At 33.8% G+C, this 25,245-nt stretch overlaps 1 protein-coding gene across 1 annotated transcript; it reads right to left on the bottom strand.

The window, feature by feature from the left end:
- Nucleotides 1-3,698: 3,698 nt before the first annotated feature.
- PELI2_2 (E3 ubiquitin-protein ligase pellino 2) lies at nucleotides 3,699-23,861 on the bottom strand (the record flags this gene model as incomplete). The annotated part of the gene is made up of 5 exons (XM_051218847.1): nucleotides 23,796-23,861; nucleotides 20,914-21,046; nucleotides 12,319-12,420; nucleotides 11,345-11,614; nucleotides 3,699-3,836 (listed from the first exon to the last, which is right to left on the bottom strand). The coding sequence occupies exons 1-5, from the start codon at nucleotides 23,834-23,836 to the stop codon at nucleotides 3,699-3,701; spliced, it is 684 nt and encodes a 227-aa protein (XP_051072365.1). The 5' UTR covers nucleotides 23,837-23,861.
- Between the last annotated feature and the right edge of the window lie 1,384 nt (nucleotides 23,862-25,245).

Genomic DNA, 25,245 nt, shown 5'->3' with positions numbered 1-25,245 from the left:
GAAAAGGAACTACTGTGGAGAGCAACTGGAAGGGGATCAAAGAGGCAATCACTTCAACATGTCATGAGGTCCTGGGTCACAAGAAGCACCATCACAAGGAATGGATCACTGTTGATACACTGGATAAGATTCAAGAAAGAAGGAACAAGAAGGCAGCGATCAATACCAGCCGAACAAGAGCAGAAAAAGCCAAGGCATAAGCTGAACACACAGAAGTAGACAAGCAAGTGAGGAGAAGCATCAGAACTGACAAACGTAAATATGTGGAGGATTTAGCAACGACGGCGGAAAAGTCTGCAAGAGAGGGAAACATAAGACAATTGTATGACATGACAAAGAAACTCTCTGGAAATCGCCGCAAACCAGAACGACCAGTGAAAAGCAAAGAAGGCAAGGTAATCACCAACATTGAAGAGCAACAAAACAGGTGGGTAGAACACTTCAAAAAACTCTTGAATCGACCAGCTCCACTGAACCCACCCAACATCGAAGCAGCACCCACGGACCTCCCAATCAATGTTGGCCCACCAACAATTGAAGAAATCAACATGGCCACCAGACAAATCAAGAAAGGCAAAGCAGCAGGACCGGACAACATCCCAGCAGAGGCACTAAAAGCAGACGTAGCGGCAACTGCAAGGATACTCCACATTCTCTTCAATAAGATTTGGGATGAGGAACAAGTACCAACAGACTGGAAAGAAGGACTTCTGGTCAAAATACCGAAGAAAGGCGATCTCAGCAAGTGTGATAACTACAGGGGCATCACTCTTCTCTCAATACCGGGAAAAGTCTTCAACAGGGTATTGTTAAACAGGATGAAGGACTGCGTAGACGCCCAACTTCGTGACCGAAAGGCAGGATTCCGTAAGGATAGATCGTGTACAGACCAAATCGCAACTCTACGGATCATTGTGGAACAATCAATTGAATGGAATTCATCACTCTACATCAACTTCATTGACTACGAAAAGGCATTTGATAGCGTGGACAGAACAACACTATGGAAACTTCTTTGATACTACGGAGCGCCTCAGAAGATAGTCAATATCATACGGAATTCCTATGATGGATTAAACTGCAAAATCGTGCATGGAGGACAGTTGACAAAGTCGTTCGAACTGAAGACTGGTGTCAGGCAAGGCTGCTTACTCTCACCCTTTCTCTTTCTCCTGGTGATCGACTGGATCATGAAGACGTCAACGTCTGAAGGAAAGCGCGGGATACAATGGACATCTAGGATGCAGTTGGACGATCTAGACTTCGCAGATGATCTGGCCCTTCTATCCCAAATGCAGGAGAAGACGAACAGTGTGGCAGCAGCATCAGAAGCAGTAGGTCTCAATATACACAAAGGGAAAAGCAGGATTCTCCGATACAACATAGAATGCACCAATCCAATCACAATTGACGGAGAAGATTTGGAAGATGTAAAAACCTTTACGTATTTGGGCAGCATCATTGATGAACACGGTGGATCTGATGCAGATGTGAAGGCGCGGATCGGCAAAGTAAGAGCAGCATATTTACAACTGAAGGACATCTGGAACTCAAAGCAACTGTCAACCAACACCAAGGTCAGGATTTTCAATACAAATGTCAAGACAGTTCTACTGTCTACTGGGGCAGAAACCTGGAGAACTACGAAAACCATCATCCAGAAGATACAGGTGTTTATTAACAGTTGTTTACGCAAAATACTTCAGATCCATTGGCCGGACACTATTAGCAACAACGTACTGTGGGAGAGAACAAACCAGATCCCAGAGGAGGAAGAAATCAGGAAGAAGCGCTGGAAGTGGATAGGACACACATTGAGGAAAGCACCGAACTGCGTCACAAGACAAGCCCTCACATGGAATCCTCAGGGCCAAAGGAGGAGAGGAAGACCAAAGAACACATTACGCCGAGAAATGGAGATAGACATGAGAAAAATGAACGAGAATTGGATGGAACTAGAAAAGAAGGCCCAGGATAGAGTGGGTTGGAGAATGCTGGTCAGCGGCCTATGCTCCATTGGGAGTAACAGGCGTAAGTAAGTAAGTTAATTCATTACACGCTGAACCAGAAGAACTGTTTGAAGTAAAATGTTTTATTGAATTAAAATTTTATTTTAGTGGCATATAAAAGTGGGATAGGAATCCATTTTTTTCTTATTTGCTACTCTTAGAATGAATACATTCAAAAGTAACCAGGTTTGGATAACATTGACACGTTGTTGAGGTTGAACACTACACACATGACATTAAAGTCAAACACGACCAGTACTTTTCACGTATTTTTAACCTGACATAGTGATGTATCAATTATCCACGGCGTAGCAATGTCAGGTTTCATTAATATGATGTGAAATCTTTAGTATTTTACTCTAAGAATAGTTCAACTAGGCTAACTTCATGAAGATTTAGGTGCTGAATAATAGGTAAAACAGAATCACGTACTGAACTATGTCCAACATTGATTTCATAGACTGAAATTGGAATCAAAGCACTTATGGGCTACTGTAAAAGAGGATAGGAGTATTTTATAAACAACGACTACGAAAAATAAGCATAATCTTAATTGGGTTACAAGTTGGTAAAGTTAGTCGAGACGAATGTTTATAGACTCAGACAATTAAGAGATACTTTGAGCAATCCCAGCTACTAATTATCTCGGTACATTATGCTGGCTAGTATAGTAGGAGGTTGGAATAGCCACACAAAGGTACAGAATGAGTTCAATAGGCCATAGGCTATCGATATGAGTTGATGTATCGGTGTCTAAATGTTCTAGTTGAAGTCTACGAGACAACTGAAATAAATGTTTGAAAGCACTAGAAATTGGTAAGAGAAAATACTGAGTACCATGACTCTAAATACTTCAATGACAAGCAACACTAAAACATTAAATCCATTTGACCACAAATCCAATTGGACATAAGTACTACGAGATGCGTCATACAAACAAATAAATTGGATAATTGATTACAAATTTGTGTCATAAACTGCTAGTTATTATGTTGAAGTTAGAGATTACTTACGTCATTGAATCGAAACTTCTAGTTAACTTTATTCACAACCCTATAAATATAACTATACATTTCACATGTGATTTCTTCGGTTTCTCCAGTCCTTTAAATGATGTTAATGTCCGTCTGATTTGATTTAAGCTAATGATTTGTCAAATAAAGATTTATGTACTCCGGTTTGGGTCATGTGTATAAGAAAGTTATCAATACTGCCAGGCTGCTAAAATCGAACATACAACCTATTAGCTAAAGTTAAATTCCCTGACCACGAGATCATAACTCCGCTGATAAAATTTTATTTCATTGACATCACGAACCGAGTTAAGTTACACATCCACTGAAAGCCAGGAAGCACTGTACAGCTGTTTCGTCACGATATAGGACTCCTCAGAAGTGTGAGAGTTCTTTCATTCACGACCTCACCCACTAAGGAGTCCTACACTAGGATGAAAAAACTGTCCAGTGCTTCCTAGATTTTAATGGATGTCTAACTTGGATCGGTTCGTGACATTAGTAACGTTTAATAATCTCCTCAAACCTCTATACCAGTTAATATTTATTTAACTAAAACTCCACATTTATAATAAAATGTTCTTTTTAAGTGAATGATATTTCCATGAAATATTTTATTAAATTGTAACAGGATTCGGAACTGATATATAAATTATCTACCTGCTTCGATTCATACTCATATAATAATATAAGACATACCTGAAGCTTCATTTGTTTGTTCAATAATTTTAGCTGGAGGAATCCGTAACATCATGACACCATTTGTTGTTAAACCATCCATAGAATTGTCACACTTCCACTTTATAGCACGTTCCTTTTCGAAAGAATAAAGTATAAATAAAGATCAATAGCAGTATGCATAAGCTGATGAAAAGTTATATATAGTTTAATCATTGTATATCCAAGTTATGAAGTAATGAATGCGGAAAATTATTTATGAACTAGTCATTGGGTAGCAATTTTCCATAATGACTAAATCTGTTGATGAATTTCAGTTTAAATAACAACTGGGCAAATTAAATGAATGATATGATTCAGTGTACTTGTTAGTGAAGAACTGAAATGAGAAATTTAGCTTTCAGCACATAGAGATGATTACATAATGTAGGCGTAGAGGTTTGAAATTAATATTTTCACACAGTGAAAGAAACATTTACTCCGTCTTCAGTCCTTCTCAGATTACTCCTGATTCCAAACTCGGACAAAGTAGAGTAAAAAAAACCTTGCTAAAGACATCGCTAACCAGAAGGGAAATACTACAAAAAAGTGGCATAGACACGAGATAGTTCTTAATATACCTGTAACTCATGAGCGTTTTACATCGTGCTGGGCCCTTTTATGGGTCCAAATTATGGGAGCATAGATCGGTAAAAGTTTGAAGTACAAAGAAATAAATATATAAATAATCCTAGTGGGGCTGTAAAAGTATTTGAAGGTTTCTCTCAAACATTTTTTCTCTTTCCATACTTTTATAAAAAGCGACAACCAATCTTCTAGTCTAAGACATATCCATTCAGATTATATACATATACAGACGGATACAAGTGCTTTAGTTTAAACTCCCACATAACACGATACCACGGAAAGAAAATTTAAAAAATGGAAAAATATCAAACAGAAGCAGGGGTAATGGGAAAAAAAATGAGGAAATAGACTTAAACGATGATTGCATTACTTTGGTTTTGAAATATGCCATCTAGCGTCTTCGACCATTAATTCAGCGCACATCGAAACGCAAAGCGAGGATGAACCTATATCTTCTTATACTAATTAGACTAATAAATAATGCTATGAAACACCAATATCTTTCAGTTTAATCACATTTGACCGGATAAACTTGTGAAATACGCTTAAATTGTGGAAAAGTTTGGATGAGGGAAATCAATTCCCGACTAAAAAATTTAACAACCATGCTTTCATATATGCGGGTAGTGTAACTGTAACAATTATTACTCATATTATGAATCTACTACTACTATATTATATTCCTTAATACACAGGTAACGCTTTTATTCGTGTCTATCAACTCTATTTATTTCAAGGGTTGAGTTTATTCGATTTATCGAGCAGTAAATAAGAAGATTATGAAAAGTATTGTTTGAAAAGTTTTCTGCTGAAGAGATTTAAAAATTAAGTTGAGTAGTAAAATTGATTACTATCACATAATTGTATTTCATGCTTACGATAACCTTTTAGAGGATTATTTAAAGAATGCACCACAGATTTAGACACAAGTCACTAATGAATGACTGAAAGAATTTACTTTGGATCAGTCTTAATTTTTAATATAACTGAGGGACAGTTGGAATTACTGGAGAACAAACTGTATGAATGACCCAGAATATATATGACAAAAATACAAAATGACTAATAACAAAGCAGGTTTTAGATTTTACAAACCTTACAGAAATTCTCTTTCATACAATTTATAGTAGGCAAGTCTACATTAAACAGCTAAAATGCAGCTGACCTGTAGAAGCGTATGATGAACCATCTTTATCATTTTAAAGTAATCTTTACTGGTTAAAAGTAAATATGCACACCCAAATAAGGAAAAAAAATATTTCAGAGGTTAAAAACGTGTTGTGTTATTTCTAATGAAATAGCTTTTAATTTAGTGTCAATAGGAAATGCATATTTAGTGCGAGGATGAATCGTATGTGCTGAGATCAATCCTTTTGAAAACACTTGTCTTTGAAATATGTATTATGTGCAGTTTATTCTTATTTTCAATCCCGTCGAGTATTGTTAAAGTGTAATCATTGAAAAAAATGTATATTTTGAAAAACCAAAAAAAGAATAAATAAGAATATAAGAATCTAATTTATCAAAATTTATAAAAGGAGCAATGCATTTCAACTTGACCATTAAATTAGAATTCTATTGTTTGTTTGTTTTTCTTTAAAAGAAAAAGAATACAAAGGATGAAAACATGAACTGCAATATTTGGACCCGAATAAATAACAGTTTTAATATCTTGGTGTTATATTTAACAGTTAACATATATGGTAAGTAATGAATCGCGAAGCGGTCATCAGTAAAAAGAGGGAAAACAATAGACGAAATATTTATCGATTATTTGATATAAATCAATTTGCCAAAGATGGAACAGAAAATTAATGTAGATATTGAAAATAAGCATTTTTGAAAGGCGATTTTATATTCCGGGGAAAAAGATGGGTAATTTTTTTTGGTATTCGGTCTAACTGATAATATACTGGCTTTACCTAAATATCATCAGTTACAAACTGGATTGAGTTGTAGGTGCATGAATGTATGAAATAACGACTAGACTTGCAATGTCGATCATTTGGATGAATACCACATTATGCATACTTAAGGTGTAAAAATAGATGACTGACGAAAACAGGAGTCCGTCAGTCATAAACGAAACAGAACCTAAAACGAATGTGTATTGGTATAGAGTATCACATTTATCAGCCAGTCTATTATCTTATTCCTGTAAGTTCGAAAAAGCTCGAAAATATGCGCTGATGGAGAACTAAGCATATTACATTGAGTAAAATTTGAATTTTATCGAAAATAATAACTGACTATTCTGTATGAAAGCAAAGTATCCGTTCAAATAAATACACTGCGTAGATTTCGAGGAATATCTTACTATTGTGGTAATATGAGAAGTCTAAAACCAGTATACAAGTGGAAAAAAGAGAACATGCACAATTTAATGATGACTGTTCGTAGCTTCTTTGGTATTTCGATCAACCAGATTCTTATGCAGTTGTCACATAACGTCAAGATTTTGTGTTCGTATTTATTTATTTATTTATTTTAACACGTAGATATTGGTACAAGGAAGCACCAAATACATATGAGCCACACAAATTTCATTCGGTATGTGTGAGGGCTGTGATACTGCTCGGGTGCCCAGACCGAAGCAGGTGGTTTCCTTAGGGAACCACACCCCGAGCGTTTGACCTAAAGGTCTGATCCATAAGGCAGTGGAGCATCGTGAGGAGATGCATTCCCATGGAAGCCGGTGACCAATGATTGGTTCATACCCCATTTGTTCCCTTAGGATACTGGAGCCCATGTGCACCATTGGTTTGGAATCCGGTTAAAGCGTCGGACATTCGCTTTACGTCCTCTCATTTTCGTAAACAACACCCTCGCTGCGAGAAGGCAGTGAGTAGGAATTCCCTGGCAGAGGCTATATACGCGTGGCCATGTGAGAGCATTTCGAGAGGGAGGGCGGACTCTCCCCACTCTCGGCCGTACCAGGGCATTTGGGGGCAGTATCTTGACTGTTGAAATTAGATAATACAATTGTTAATGCTTTTATTACATGTACTCTTTCCGAAGATCATATTGTTTGAAACTTGTATAAGAACAGAAGTATGTGATTATGAAAAAAAATCTAATAATACTTCATGTTTTATGTAATTCAAAGTAGTTTTACCCTAAGGCTTAAATAGTGTACCACAGTTTGATCTATCCGATTGTTTTATATGGTTAAAATGGAAATGAATTATAGTTTGTATTTATCAGTTTCCTAGAATTTCATTCAGAATTGAATCAGATTTTTTAAGATAAAGTTTTGAATTTTGTTTTAAGTTACAGTCGATTTACTAATTAAAATAATTGAAGTGATAAAAAATATAGTATGAACATAGATTCAGTCTATAATTAGCAACGTAATATGAGGAAGAACGATCGGTGGTAACGTACAGTAGAATACAACAGTGAATCAATTCACTAAAATTTTACATTTGCTTAAAGACGGAAAATTAGTGACCAACACAAATGGAACCTAAAAAAATCACACCGTTTGAAAAGTTAGAAGAAAATAAGTAGTAGAATTCAAGACAGGAGAAACTTAATTGTTCAAACTTTTTATTTAGAAAAAAAAATGAAAAAATTAGTGAATTTGAGCTATAGTGACAATTTTTCACTTATTTCGGTTAAACTCTTTAATTATCAGTTGTAGCTATTCTATGAAACTCCCACAGGATGTCGGTATAGTTCATACATGTAGTTAGAGACTATATGGATGAAAGATGAGTCTTGGTTTGACAATATTGGATTATCTTTTGTCTTTAGAACACCGAAGTTAACTCAGTACACCGGAGTATAGGATAGCTCAGCATACGTTACAAATGCTTTGTCAACCTTAGATAACGGTTTATAAACTTATCAACTAACTCGTTTTTCTTGTCTTCTCTTTACTCTATATCTAGATTTAACATCACTCAATCTGTTGTCCAATAAAATACAAGTGATATTCCATCGAGACTTACGACATAATAACTATAACCAAGACATATCTTAGATTGCAGCACAGTAGTTAAATGAGATGGAAAACTATGATAACTGAGAGACTCCGTTTAATTCTAACTTTTGCACACATGGTTTAAAGCTTGATTGTCGTTCTTTGTCAGTCAGTATTTTTAATCTATAAAAACATATACTGATATGTCTTTTCAAAAAATAATCTAGTATATGAAATTCAATTAGAAACATCTTTAAAATTAGTCATGATAACAGTAAAGAAAGTATATTCCAATAACTTTGGGACTAACACCTCAAATTTTGTCGGGATATCTATTGGGTTTAATTGATAACAAGATAAGAGGTTCAGTTGGATCACATAGTGTTTTGTCTAATTGTAAGTAAATGTTAAACTAGAAACCATTCTAGAAGTCACCAAATAATTAACATAAAGCCTGGTCCTATGAATTCAGCACAGCATTAAAAGCTATGAAGTAAAAATTACTTCTAAATATAACCACCACAGACTTATTTTTTTATGGCCAACTGCTCTATTCATTCATATTAAGTAAATAATAAAAAGGTATGACGTAATCGCTGGGATATATGGTGTCCGAGAGCTGATATTGATACACATTCCTCCCGTACACAATCCCAAACAGTTAAAAGAAAAGAAAAAAAGTAAAAAAAGGAAGTTTATTTAGACTAAATGGATTCAAGGAACAACTGTACACTCGTTTAGGTACATGTGTTTATCCCTTAGGAAGTTAACCTTGTCAGTAATTAATGTCTTATCTTTTGCAAAATAATACCATTCCTTGGCCAATTACAGACACGTCTTATTTGGCAGTTTCTGATTGGCACAATGTATCAACGTGTCCCTATGTGGCGATTCTTGATTGACCCACTGTTATAGTAATTCAGTAAAGCCAGTATCAGTTTATGTATTCGACTATTAATCGAAAGTTGGTATGTTTTGCATATGTTCGAAACTATATAATTGAAGATTAAGGGCTTTAATCACTGAGTCACCAAAAAATGGGTATAACAAACTTCTTTCTAAATTTAAAATGATTAAAACAATGAAATAAATTACAATAATGAAATATTAGTCAGATAAAAACATTAGCTATTTATCAGTTCGCTTATTTCGTTTCTTTTATTAATTGAGGAAGTGGTGGTACACAACAATATATATATACATATGTATATCAACGGTTATGATAAATAAAAAAAACCCAAAAAACGTTTTATTGCTATCTAAGAAGCAAACTACATTTCGATTGAAGCTATTTAAGATTGTATGTCAGGCAAATAGAACATTGATATATTTACCGTTTAATAAACAAGAGCAGATAAACAAATAATTAATACTTTCTAAAAGTTACTAGTGGAATCTGGATTGTAGGCTTCATCCTACTTGTGTTTATTCATCATCAAAACTGATTTAACTGGATTCATTCTACAGTTTCAATGGAAACATGAATCCAGCACATTAATTTCGATTTGTTATTAGTCTTAGCTAATTATCATTTGTCTTAGGATAATTGTATTGAAGTTACTTACAAGAAACTGAATATAACAGCGTGATATACCAGTTTACTGTTGATAAATGTTTAAAAAAATAGTTGCGTTTCAGAAATTTGTAGGGAATCAGTAAAAATGGTTTCTCACATATTTTTAGCATTTTGTATTAGAAAACACATAACCAATTATGTTTCAAATCTTATCATACAGTAAGTTCAGGCTAGAAAACCATTGTAGGGGAGCAAATTAACCTGAGTTTTATATTTGACGGGATGATTCATCATGTCCACAAACTATCTGGTATAGAAAGGATTAAAACTTGTGTTATACACCTTGGTGTTAATTAGTCTACCAACCATTAAGTTTATAAACTAAGCAAACTAGAATGAAAACATATGTAGGATTTACCTAACGGATTGGGTAAAGTAAGCTTTTGTAATTGGCCAATTCAGAAAAAAAAACAATAATCTAAGTGCCTGAAAGATCAATATTCGATGATTATTTCACAACTGAATGTCTTCAATTAAAAAAAACTGGTCAAATTAGAAAACTTGTCTACACGTCAACATTCAGCGGACTACGAACAGAATATTTCTTGTTATACTATAAATACTGATGACGGATATATGTAATTGAAAATTAGTAACACTAGTGATTCCAAGTTCTTAGCTAAATTGACGCAAGCTAATGCCAGGCAGTTGTCGTAGTTTGTTTATCGGTGTAATATTGTAGTTCAATCATCTCAGCACATGGATTTTGTTGATGGAGTCACCTAATAAAATTTGATTAGCACGGTAGCGGTGTTAATCTCAGACAATAGGTATGGATTGCAACAAAGTTTACCAGTACGATTTGGATTTATGTGTTATAATCAACAGAGAACTTCAAATAATTAGACTTATTGAACAACGTTATTTCAGCAAGCTTTTTCTACTCCACTGATTACTTTTAATTAGTCCAATTTGTTCTTGATAGACTACAAATAGTCCCATCTGAAAACAGTAACACGCTATATAATACAATACCATATACTGATGTATATTATATGATGGAGAATATTTGTACTTCATGACGAGGATGTTGAAGCTGTTGTGAGTTCTGAGCTAGATGGATTGGTTGTGAACCTTTCATCACTCTTTTGAGCAACACTGTCAACAAGTACTTCAACCAACAAGAAAAAGAATTAACAAAGGCAAGGTCATAATTCAAGTTAAGAGAGAAAACAACTAAAAAGAACATAGAAGCAACGGCCACACAGTTAGATAAAAAAGCAATCAAATTTCAGGTCAACAAAACAAGCTATTATTCAGTTGTGATGGGATTCTAATAACTCGCTTCTCTTTGAAGTACGTGCTGATGATGTTGTTCGAACGAAACATGAAAGCTTCTCAACCAATCCATTCAGCTCAGAGATCATAACAACCTCAACATGATATACATTATTTAACACCAATAGTATACATCAATAATATGAATTCTTTTTAGATCAAGAATGAGCTAATTTATTTGTTAACATGAATAGCTTTGACATTTTAAACTGAATGATAAAGAAAACACTCCACTTACCCCTAAAAAAATATTATTTGATGCATCGAATCCAGCTGCATATAAACGAGCAGTGTAAGGTGGATCACGATCAATATGAATACGACACGCAAAACGTGAAACCGCACTTTCATAATTACCACGATTGGGATCTTTTGAATTATCTTTACACTGTTTATTATTATTGTATTTACTAATATTATGACTGACGTGCTGCTGATCATTTTGACTAACTGACGGTTTTGGTTCGGATACAACAAAATCTATGTGATTATCAGTACTTCGACCAATCTATAAGAAATATTAATCAAAGTACGTAGCAATAGATAAATAAAATTAAATGTTACAAAAACATTGAACTGGAAACAATCAAAAGTTCTAACTTTATAAAAAATAGACAGTTATTATTGTACTTCAAATTAAACTATAAAGTTAATACGAAAGATGAGGATACTTTTGTTTGAGTTCGGTCGAATATATGAGTGAGAAAATTGCTATAAAAATGTGTACAATCTAATGTCGAATGTTACTAACTTTGGACATGAATTAAAATATTTCTAGGCTATTTTGCTGATATCAAATGATTTGTATGAAGGCTGTTCAGTTGGGATCTACATCTGTTGTGTTTGTGTCCGACTTCAACGCAATCTAACACACTAGGTTTCGAGTTACATTCATTGTGTATGAATTATTGGTACTATCCAAATACTCAAAACTGAGTAGGTTGAGCATTATTCAAACTCGTGGTGCAGTTCTTGGAAGTGAAGAGGTCGAATAGTAAAATCACAAATTTAATACTCTGAAGTAAAACTAAACAACTTTATTAAACAAAAAAGTCATTATAACATTGAAAAAATATAATAATGTTTCAATGGAAGTGTAATGTTAACATAACGTCAACTGTTGCTGAAAACTAGAGTTTTAAACAATAAGGAATACAATCTACACTTTATTGAATGAAAAAAGTGAATATATTAGACAATTATGAGAATCACCTGAAACATATCCACTTTAGGATCAGGCACATATTCTACAACTACTGTAACGTTCCTCGATAAAGTAAACGAGATGGCAGGTGTATTGCGATTTGTCACTGCCTAAAAATGGAGAAATAAAACTTAAATAATTATTATAAAAGTCCCTCCAAAAAAGTCGATGTGAGGTATATATATATATAATATTCAACATCATACGAAAAGTCGTATTATTGAAACAGTATGTTTTGTGGAAGGTGGTATATAATACAACTTGTTAATAGGTGTTAAATAGCATGAGAATCAAGTAAATATATTTTCTTCCAAAGGGTATTTTCTTTCTAGTCAATCATTTTAAAATCATTCAACAAAATCATGAAGAAGCAAAAAAAGTAATGTAATAATGATTTACAGTTTAGAATATAATTTGATGAAATAAATAAAACTTATTGTTGACGTACACAGAAGTGAAACAGATGGTTTTTGAGTATCTACCTGATTTACTTTAGTTCAGTTAATAAGTTAATCAAAGTAAATCACCATATAGTGTTTATCATGATGGAGATTATTTTTTAGCTCAGATGGTTTGTATTGTGTTCTTTAGTTTAATTGCAATGCTTCCAATATTGTTCTGAAGATTATCATCTACTTGACGTACGAGTTGATAAAGTTGTCTAGAATGATAACGAAACATTGGTAATTAAACCATACAACTCAGAGTACGTAACACAATGAAAAGTTTTCATCACTTTAATTTCAATGAATAAGTAACCGATGAAATTCAAGTAAATGATTGATGTACTTTCATTATTTGTTAAATAGGCTATATGGCTAAATGAAGTTAAATAAAAGGTTGGATTCAATAAAAAGTACCATACGTACAATGTTATATGAGTGCTCGTATTTGCCCAACCGCTTCAAGAAAATTACTTACAAAACGAAATTCCGGAATTTTAAGAGATTTTAACTACAGGTGTAGTGAACGGAAACTCAGATGAGGAAAACCAATTTACATAGTGACTTTATAAAATATGACAATCATACATTAGGTATATCATCTGTACATCTTCCTTCAGATATCCTTTACGTACTTAAGAATTATTTCAAGTCTGTTGTTACCTCAATTGCTCTCTATTTCTATTCCTATTCTTCTTAATTTACTCTTCCGCTGACAGGCAGCCCACTCCTGATTGGAGCTACATACTACTTACATATGTCAGCATAATTAGCATACACTACACAGGAACCAATAAGACGAAAATCAAGTGAATTATGGGAGATATGAATAAAGTTGAACAAGAAAGCGTGACTAAGATTGGTGTGTATTTAGGGAAAACATAAGACATTAATTCGTTCATACAATATTCATAAGTTCAAAAAAATGTTGTGAAACCACATGATGATGGCACTGTTTGAAGAGAATTGTAATTTAAAGTCATAAGACAGATTTGAAGGTTTCAAAATCTATGTTTTCGAAGACTTCAGTTGTAACTGGTGTATGTGTAGAACCATCATGAAAGATAATAACTGAAGATTAAAAAATTCAGTTTTATAAGATAACATACAAAATTATAAGGACAGTTTTTGGTTCAGAAAGTAGTTTTTATCAGCCAAGGCAATAATAACAGCACAGAATTAGGAAACTGTAGATTTTATTAGTTCAGTTTACATGAATCAATAAACATTGAACATTAGAGGTGAAATAACTAAGAAAATTATATATCGACAGCTTAAGGGGATGAGTATATATATCTCACTTATATCACTCCATGTGGACACACATTCGATTGAATCAATATCAAAATTTTCGATGAAGGGAATACTAACACCACCAGGGAGTTCTTAGAAGCTTGGCAGTCAGGTCAATCAACAAACACGTCGAAATCGATCCAGTTTACCAACCAATCAGAAAAGTCATGGACAAGTATAGGACCAAAAATCAGATCAAAGGGAGATACGACCAAAATAAAGAGGCAGGTAATGACAAGTTAGAGGTCGATAATGACCAATCGAGATCGAGGGGACAAGATGTGAGTCATATGTGGCGAAAATCGAATACTTTCCTTCTACCTGGAGTTCGTGCTGATAATGTCGTTGAGAAGAACGATCAAGGTTACACGACTGAACCACCTCTTCACCAAAATCATCCACCTGAGCTACAAATTTTCACTATCTCAATTTTGATAAAGTAGCTGTTCTATTTATAACGCTTTAAACAGTTTTAATTATTTATAAGTTCAGTACGTAAATGAGCAAAACTTTGATGATATGGTAAGTGTTTTTCTATTATTTCTCATGTGGGTCCTTAAGAAAACAAAAGAATGCAGAGTAAACACATAGCTTAATTAAAAATATTCAGCGATCAATATTTACCCCTATGAAGTTAAGTTTTTAATGTCTAATTTAATGTCACATAGATTAGATTTTTGTATCATATAGTTAGTTGTACTGAAGAGCCAACTCTACATGCTTACTTCTTAAACTCTAAAAGGTTAAGTAGTTACTGTTCGGGATCGTATCCGGATACCGAAACATGTACATATTTACTGAGAAAAATTCAATTATCAATCAATTTACTTAGTGGACAGTAAAGTGCATTTATTCAAAAACGGACAAGTTATAAAATAAAGTTTGATTATTCTAAAAATATCTGATACATAAATGACGATAAATTAATTAAAAACAAAATATTACTTTATTGGTGTTTCGTCAATTTTACTGTTTAACTAAAAGTTGTCATTTAACTTAAATAGTAGTATTTGATACTGAAGTAATGCAATAATAAACGCATTGAAAATGAACCTTACATATAGAAGACGGCTAGTAAAAAGACATTATTACTTCTTTTCTATTGATTAACAGAGAGGTAAACTATAATATAATATAGTTCACTTATTTAGCAATTAAGCCGTTAAGCTTAAACTCGGTTACATATACCTATTCATAAATTCTAAACTGAATTCACATTGTTTTTTAGAAGGAATCCCTATATTCCTAGATAATCAGTATCAGTAGTATACAAGAGTGTATTGTTGGATGCTACTACGTTACGAGGAATATTTTTAAAGAATCATTTTCAAAATGATAACTATTAGACATCAATACAATAATGGCCATAACATCTCATGTGCGTACATTGAAATATGACAGGAAGGAGGACATACTGAATAAGCCGATAAACTGTATCACTGATATTTTAAGGAGTAAAATAAAAACTAGTATCATCGGAATAATTTGAAACATTCTGAAGATGACATGATTCATTATTATGAAATAATCAGTTAATATAACAGAATTGTTTGCATAATATGTTTTGAGATTTGTATATTTTAATTTAATGCAATGATATGCTTAATCAACTTTCTAACAGTTTATACACTACTGAGTTTAATATGTAATATGATAAAAATACCACTGCATTATTCAAAGTTTGCCAGATCAAATAGAATTTGAACTAATAATCTAAAAGTTGAATTCCAAGTATTATATTTGTTGAACTATGAATTCATTTACTATTCAATCGTTAAATAATAAATATGTGGTTAAGAATAAGTGCTCAACGTATTTATTTAATAGAAACTGAAAATAAAAGGTTCAAATGAATTACATGTTTAAAAAAAACATTATTAGTTTACATTTTGAGAAAAAGGATCTAATGAGTGATGGCTAATAAAAATCTATATTTATTTTGCACATTTCTGGTACAAAAAAAGATGCTAACACTGCTGAATTATCAGTAAAAATCAATAGTCAATAAACTGTTGATATGCGGTCAATCGAAAAGCATAATTCAACATAGTACATTATAATTTAGTTTCACATGTATATCAAATACATAATTAGAAAATATAATTAATAACCTAACGAAAGTTGAACTCTCAGTAGGTTATGTATTACATAGGTAATATAGAAAGAAACAAAAAAACCCAGATAGATAATGGATTGAGACTTAGATAGTGACTTCCATAGTGGAAAATAGATAGGAAGTTACAAAAATCAATATAATTAGGAAGGATTGACAGAAAATCACTCTAACATCAATAGATATAATCAACTGAAGTTAAGAAAACTAGATCATATCGAATAAACACCTGAATTACTTAATAAATGTTGGGATTAATTAAATGAAATATGAATCACTACAAATCTTTTATTTTTACTTCAAATGTACATAGAAAAACGATGCCAAAATTATCAGTAGGCAATAACATGTCATCCGCTAAATATTAAATTTGCTAATAAAATTACACTATACATGGAGTGTATATATGTAATTTTATTCCGTTATCCCGAATCGAATCTAACAACTCCGATATTATATAGCCGTATTTGATAGCAAAGAGTGGGGAAGAAAAACATGGTTTTAGGATAAATCATATTCCCAGGCTTTGAAGATCATACACTGGAATACAATAACAAGTAACAATCTTTAGATTGCTCTAAATTTATATTTATTTTGAGTGCTCCTTAGTGTTTGCGATGAAAAACTATTTTCAAAAACCTATAAGTTATAGGTGAATCTGTGAAATAATGTCTAAAACTCGGCTTTCAACCAGTAGGTTGCAGGTTTGAAACCAAAACTACCTAATTAAGTTTGAACAATTTAGTGATATTACAATTCTGTGGGCTCCGGCACATTGATCTGTATTTGATAACCGATCAATACTTAATAAAAAATCCAAAGAACATAAGCTAACTCAGCTTAAAATATGCTAATATTTTTGTTAAATAATAACACTCAAGTGATATTTTAAGCAATATTTTCTGCAGTGGTATTTGGTACAAATAAAGAATTCAATAAACAGTATATATATATGAACAAAAGCCATATAAGGTTATAAATAGACTAAAATTAATATTTAAAAATTCATTGAAAGAAACATGAACATATCTAATCACTGACCAAATAAATTTTCGATTCAAACGGTCTATGTAAACCAAGAATAAATCAGGTAAACAAGTAGAAAAAGTTAAATCATAGTTAGATCCTTGAAGACTTATTGATAATGAATTAAGTGGTACTAATCTGAACCCATGCATTAATAGTTCAGGAAAAGGGAGAAAATTGAAAAATTTCACTAATTGGTAGTGAGTCTTAAAAGTGGATTCAGTAATTAAAGCATGTCAGGTGTTGTTCACGGGTGGTAAGTTATAAAACTTGTGAATTTATGCGTGCGAAAGGCAATGGAAATATCATATACAGGTTGAATAAACACAATTCCCAATTTTTGGTTTTAAGAGTTCAGATTCAATTTCGTGCACTTTTATGAAAATAATTTGATAATCTTGATTATATCGTCATTTCACTTTGTTTGTGTGTGGGCTGTAATACTGCTCGGGTGCCCAGACCGAAGCAGGTGGTTTCCTTAGGGAACCACACCCCGAGCGTTTGACCTAAAGGTCTGATCCATAAGGCAGTGGAGCATCGTGAGGAGATGCAGTCCCATGGTAGCCGGTGACCAATGATTGGTTCATACCCCATTTGTTCCTTGAGGATACTGGAATCCATGTGCACCATTGGTTTGGGGTCCGGTTAAAGCGCCGGACATTTGCTTTTCGTCCTCTCAATTTCGTAAACAACACCCCCGCCATGAGAAGGCAGTGAGTAGGACTTCCCTGGCGGAGGCTGTATACGCGTGGCCATGTGAGAGCATTTCGAGAGAGAGGGCAGGCCCACCACACTCTCGGCCATACCAGGGCATTTGGGGCCTCCTTGTACCAATATTTGTGTTCAAATAAAATAAAATAAGAAATAGGGTGTTTACATATCGTATCATGTCAGACTCATAGGGAAATAAGATTACCAGAGAGTCATATCTTTTTGAGTTGATACAATGACTCAGAAAATAATAGCACACACGGAGAAATGGGTGTACTTTGGGCGTATGGCTTTTGAGAAATATAGAAAAATTAGCTTTAATGATAAGTAAGCAAAGTTTCTAATCTTAAAATCATTTGATCATTTATTGTCTTTTGAAACTTCCACCGTAAATTTAAAAAGTATACACCGATTACAATTTCTATTAATGTTAGCTGTGAGACAACATTGTATTGCCTGGAGTGAATACCTGTCTCACAGCCGATATAGTTAGACTCCATCAGCCACGAGTTCTTACTTTGAGTATTGCATCTAGAACCTAGTCATAAGTGAAGACATGATTATTATCAGTATAGAGTTTGTTTGCTTCATTTTCTATCTCAAGCGTTGTATACTTTTGCTCGAAAATATCAGTATAGAAGTAGATAATTCATTAATCCTTGCTGATTATTGTAAATAATTTATTCATGTGAATAAAATAATGTCAACTGGTCGACTCCACTTTGATTTTTAAATCCGAACAATTTATAAACAAATGTAACAGAGTAACAGAATCGGTGTTTTCAGTGTGGGGTTGTAGAGATTTTTAAGTTTTTGATTAAGATCATGAATCGATGAATGTTAGAACTGGAATTTATTTTACCAGCCAATTACAATAAACTTGTTTAAATGAGGAAGTGACGATATTGTATGGAAGATTATAAAATCCATACCTTTCAATGCCACTTGGGTTGAAAACTATGGATAATTAAAGTTAAATGTAACAAGTATAGTTTAATGCACTTGGTAACGAATCAAAATTTTATGTACGAACGATTATGATGCTATCCAGTGAGTGAAAAAGGGTTTGAACCTACGAGTCAGTGCTTGTATGTCAAACGTTTCTACCACCAAGCTACCAATTCATTTCTTAGGTTCGAGGTAAATGTGAGTTTATCTTGTGATAATTTTGAATCGGTGAATTTTTGGATTTAAAGTATAATGTATAAATTACACAGGAATTGAAACTTCCTTTTTTTCCGCTCTATTGTCCTCTTTGTTATTTTAAGAAACAATTTATGCAAACAAGTATGTGAATTTTTCGTAATTCTATTTACACATACGTCTGAAGTATATAAGCAAACAAGGCAACATAAACCGAATTAATGTGCATGAACTGAAATCAATAATTTTCAGAACTTTTAAAAAAAAACTTGCAATTAAACTTGATAGATATGGAGATAAAATTGCCGAACCATGGAAAAATCAACTTTTTAATTGAAATATAGTTGTGCTTTTCATAAAAACGATATTTTTTATTTTTTTAAACTTTAATATTACGTAGCTCTTTTGTAGTCGGAATTCAGTAACTGAATACAAACTCAGATACGCAACTTTAAATTACACTCTCCAATGTACATGAAGGCTAGTGGTGCTTTTCAGCTAACGGAACTGAGATAAATGGGGCAGTCTCGAACGTGCAACCTAATAGTTCAGTGTCAAACGATTTAATCAATAACCCATTGTTAGACATAACAGTATTACGACACAGATAATATACAAACAACAATGAATTGAACACATGACATCGGACTGATGTTTTTTGTAATGACCTTAAATGTCTGCAACAACACCATATTCGTTTTATACCTCTGTCATAGGAACCGACATCTTAAGGCATATAGATTTGGATAGGAAACTTATTGAATAACTCCTCGTTAGCGCCTATCTACTCTGAAATGTATTTATAGCTGTTACCATGAACAAATGGCTTATTTATATAGAGCATCTTATCTGCTACAGTTTCAGATTGATCAATATCCAAAACACATTTTTAACTACGAAGTTATAGTTATACAGTATGGTACTATTAATGAACATGTAAAAGACCTTGTGAGTATCCCACTGACTACTCCATGAGGACACAATTCTGTTTATAAGTAATATGTTGTTTTAACATATCTGAGTATACCCGCCGTTTTTATCAAACCAAGAAAACCGTCCGTGAGCTGTGATATCTCTGTGTTACTTCAAGGGGATGGTTAAAGGATTATTGTAATCGATATTTTCAGTCATATTAACTGGGAGATGACAAACAAGATTAATTAGTTATCCATTGAAAAGTTTATTCTTTAACGCCCCTAAATGCCCTGGTATGGCCGAGAGTGTGGTGGGCCTGCCCTCTCTCTCGAAATGCTCTCACATGGCCACGCGTATACAGCCTCCGCCAGGGAAGTCCTACTCACTGCCTTCTCATGGCGGGGGTGTTGTTTACGAAATTGAGAGGACGAAAAGCAAATGTCCGGCGCTTTAACCGGACCCCAAACCAATGGTGCACATGGATTCCAGTATCCTCAAGGAACAAATGGGATATGAACCAATCGTTGGTCACCGGCTACCATGGGACTGCATCTCCTCACGATGCTCCACTGCCTTATGGATCAGACCTTTAGGTCAAACGCTCGGGGTGTGGTTCCCTAAGGAAACCACCTGCTTCGGTCTGGGCACCCGAGCAGTATTACAGCCCACACACAAATTGAATGATTTATGTGGCACATATCTACTTGGTGCCTCCTTGTACCAATGTTTATGTGTTTAAATAATAATAATAAATGATTCTTTAACCCGTAGGTTGAAGGCTCTCAATATAAGAAAGACAGGAATTTCGATTTGCAATGATTTTTCAATCTATGACGATTTCCGATTATAAAACACTAAATCAAATTCGTGATTATTTGAAGGCTAAGGTTACTAATTAGTATACGTCATACGGTATAATTCATCATACATCCATGATATTGTTATTTTTGTTAACTTACGACTGAGTTTCTAGCTTTAGGAACTTTGTTCACGGGTCCAGGTCGAACTCCATTTGCTTCACGACGTTTGAACAAAGATATTTTAGATGTGTGTCGTGCAGTATTTCCAGACTCAGCCAAAGCACCATTAAGACTAGAAATGAAGAGCATTGAAAAATTGAGTAGTACAAAATCTAAATTCCTTTGGTAATAATGGACTACAAGCACAGTTGTTAAAATTTTTTTAAATGGTTAAAGGAGACTTATAGTGAGACGAACAAAGTAGACTTAGATGAATTTAACAACATTTAGTTAGTCACTCTTCGCCGATGTAACAAAATGAATGATAAAACCTGCTAACTAGATTTAGTAGTGGTTATCCAACATTCAAAACTTGATGCACTCAATTAGATGCGTTATGTGATAAAGGCTCAAGTGCATATAAAAAGAATAAAAACGAGAAAAGGGGTAGAAAGTGCTGATACATTTCCAAGGACAGATAACTATAATTTGATATAGAAGGAAAATAACAAGGTAACAAGGCATGTTTAATCTAACTATTATATTTTCGCTCAATGTTAAATGCAAAACATCTGAATAGTAGCAAAAATCAATGCTAATTACTACTTCATATCTTAACTAATTGGAATAACTACACCTGCATTGCATCTACCAATTGAGTGAGTACTGTCATTTGCTTCGTTGACGCAAACGTCTGGATATTTGAGTGAAATCACTATTTGTATGGATTGTGAAGGTTTGTTTCTAACAATATGTAAAATAAAGTTGAAAATATTACTCTTTTAAGAGAGAAAAGTGGATTTGTGAAGCTGAAGTCACCATGAGTTTCACGGAAACAACAACCAATCATAGCATACAAGTTTGAGAATCGCCAATTAAATGGAATGAAAGTGCTAAGTAGAATTTCAACCAAATATTTCCGTCTAAATACTAAGAAAAGACTGTGAACCATAAACTATATTGGGAATTAATATTCCACAAATAAATCTCTAGAGGAGTTGGGAAATTTCCAAGCTTATAATAATTGGTTGTTGACTGAGTGTACTGCTGGCGCGTTGTGGACAGTAGAATTTAGTAAAAGCTGATGAGTATATACGCAAACTATATATCGTTTCTAGTGAATGTACTTAGTAAAAATCGCTAGATTTAATCATGACATTGTGTGAGCTAAAATTGTGAAATTTAACACAGATGATTACGTTTGATATCTTAAAGAAAGAAAAAAAACAAAGAATCAAGTAGAATAATATGAATTGAATGAAAGAAGACCCTATGTTCGGTTTATAGAATGTATTTTAAAAAGTCTGCCATACAGATTAAAAAGGCTACCAGTAGTGCTACTTCAAGATATCTCGACAAAGGACACCAAGTTGGCACATCAGACTTTCTAGATGATTAGCAAACAATCGAACTCCAGTCTTTCGGAATTTCCCGAAGCCATAGCTGTCAAGCGTCTGGATTTATGTTTTTAAAAAGAAACTGGTAAATTTTTCCTTTACGCTAACATTAGCATACCACCTTTTTTTACGTTTCTAATACTTTTATTGTCACTTTCAATTTTTTGAAGAATTTCTGATTGTCAGTAAGTGGATACTAGCGTAGAAAATACCTGAAATAATGTGACTAATTTTCGGGGTATAACAACCACATCTGACATCTGGAGATCCAGTCTTTGGTAGCAAATGCAAGATTCAAAACACGATATTTACGAAGTGGTCTTGTTTAGTAATCTTATATGACAGCTGTTGCCAACCAACCACGTTAATTGAGCGCATAGAATATGGAATTTTTGTCTGAAGAGTGTGATATATGAGATTCCTAATTCCCATCTAACAATGACGAAAATTTCAATGTTTGTTTTGACAAGGTATTCTCAACTGAACAGAAGACAGATTCTACGTTATCATACAGAATATTCACCTAACCCTAGTCTACTCTTTATTTTTATTATTTGTTTGAACACATAAATATTGGTACAAGAGTGCGCCAAATATATATGCACCACACAAAACAATTAGGATTTAAAGAGAAGGAAAAATAAAAATGGCGAGGAGGGTAAAAAAGAACAATAAGGAAGAGATTAGTATAAGGTAGTGTATTAATAATAGTGGTAATAATGGGGGAAGGGAAAGGTACAATCAGAACAAATCTTTCAGTTAAGGAACATATAACCACTTTTTATGAAGAAAGCAAAAGGTTACAGCAGGATCGCCAATGGCTTCTATTCTGAGTCATATCTGATAACGTCTCTAGCCAATGTGTAGAACCATTTCTCGGACCCCAGCCAGGGAGTCGTGAAGGTCCAACACAAGCCAGTCCTTTGCAGCTTTCTTTCATGCCAAGACACCATGTCATATACTGACCATCTCTCCGCCTTTTCCAACCTGTCCCAGGTTCGGCAAATAATGCACGACGTGGAATTCTCTGGGATGTCCACTCTTACCGGTCGATCAAGTGATGATTAATGAAGAAAACAAGTGTGCCTTTTTCTGGGCATGACGCTTGGTATGCCCGAAAAATCGAGTTTTATACGGCCGATTTACTTTTGTCTAATAGTTTCGTCTGATATTTGTAAGTGTACCAGCCTTCATAGGATGATCCCGGCCGAAGTTTGATCACTGAGTAATCGCCAACTTAGTCCTATATCAGCAACTACAAGTGCAAGGTATACACCGACAAACGAGCTATCTAGTTAAAGGATACAGTCGCAACAACGACGGAACAGTATATATTATTATGAGATTTGTAAAGGGAAGTACTGGGAACATATTCATTATTTGTGATAGTAGAGTTATATTAATAAAAAAACAAGGTGCCACGGATACAAACAGTGAGGAGCACTTCAAATTGAAAATCTTTTTAAAGTGAAGTGAATTTCCTACCCTAATATCGCTAGTTCACCATAAAACACTTGGTCCGCCATCAACTTTAAGTTCGTGCTTAGTGGCAACCTTGAAAAACTGGTGTAAATAAACTTAGAAATGTGTTGTAAACAATAAATTATCCGAGGTAGAGTTTGGACATGATGAATAACTTACTCTCAATCAATTGAATTTTAAAAACATACAGAGACTGTTATTGTTAAGGGTTTGTCATAATTTATCACATCAACTTTTGATAAAGTTTCTCTGACATTGTGTAATGTTATTATTATTGAATTTATCTGTCTTTAGATCTGTCTATCGAAGTTTGTACAGTTACTTTGTTTTGATATTGTTAACGATTACGACACGTACTTAATAAATATTGATGGCAGGGAGTAGGTTTTCCCTTGGGAAAAATAGTCCTTAGCCACAGCTGATGTCAGTTCATTAAACAATAGTTGGTCGACCCTATTGAGGTTGTGATACTGGAATCAGAGCCCTGACGAAGAGTGCAAAAGAGATAGGAAGATAAGATGTAAGTAATTAACTAAACGGAATATGGTCAAAATGAGTAAAATAATGGACCTGGAACAAAAGTACAAATAGCACGTGATGTGAAATGGGTTAGGCTGACAGGTGGGACATCATATTGTCTTATGTGTTCACACATTATTTCGACCGACTTAAGGCAGTATGTGAGCATACAAGTCATGTAATAGATCTATAGTGAAGTTATTTAATCAGCGAACTGTGTTCGCACCTGCCGACGATATTGAAGATGACACAGGTATTCAGTGTTTGATAACGCTTTTACCAGCAACACCTAATATAATTTGTACCCACCGAGAGAAATCAAAAGACAGAGTCGGGGAGATCGGGAGAGTGTATCTGGCGATTACCAGTATGTCGGAATTGTCTGATCTAATCTGGCTAGCGATTGCGGTAGATGTTGAGCACAGCGTTAACACACGTGATCTGGTGCGGATGCATGACCGAGCGCCTTCAGCTAGATGAGTCCACTAAAACATATGGTCAGCATCCAATGTCGAAAACTTACAGAGCTATTTATTTTGGGGATTTATTTACCGCTACAATATGTTGAAAAACAGCCTATAAATGAGTAGATCTGTGTCATACTTTAAATCACATTCTTGGATAAAAGTACCCGGAAAGTTCGTTGCTATAAGTTACAGGCAGAGGTCACTCGTCGTGAGGGTTCATGTTACTAGTTATTTTGTAAACAATGAAGCGATCAACTTTCAACCTTATTAAGCTTATGAGGAACAACTGAAGCAGTTGAAAACGACTCTGTGCTGTTCGAAAGAACTAATGATTCCTTTATACTTGTTGAATGCTTGATTCTGAATTCTAAATACAGTACATTCGTTTGTGGTTATCTAGTACTTCTTGATCCGATTACGTTATTTCCGGGATTCTCAGTTTGCACTATAATTCAAATACTCCTAAT

This window comes from Schistosoma haematobium, chromosome ZW (assembly GCF_000699445.3).
Source record: "Schistosoma haematobium chromosome ZW, whole genome shotgun sequence".
NCBI classification, from domain to species: domain Eukaryota; kingdom Metazoa; phylum Platyhelminthes; class Trematoda; order Strigeidida; family Schistosomatidae; genus Schistosoma; species Schistosoma haematobium.
This window is presented reverse-complemented; position numbering and strand designations above follow the sequence as displayed.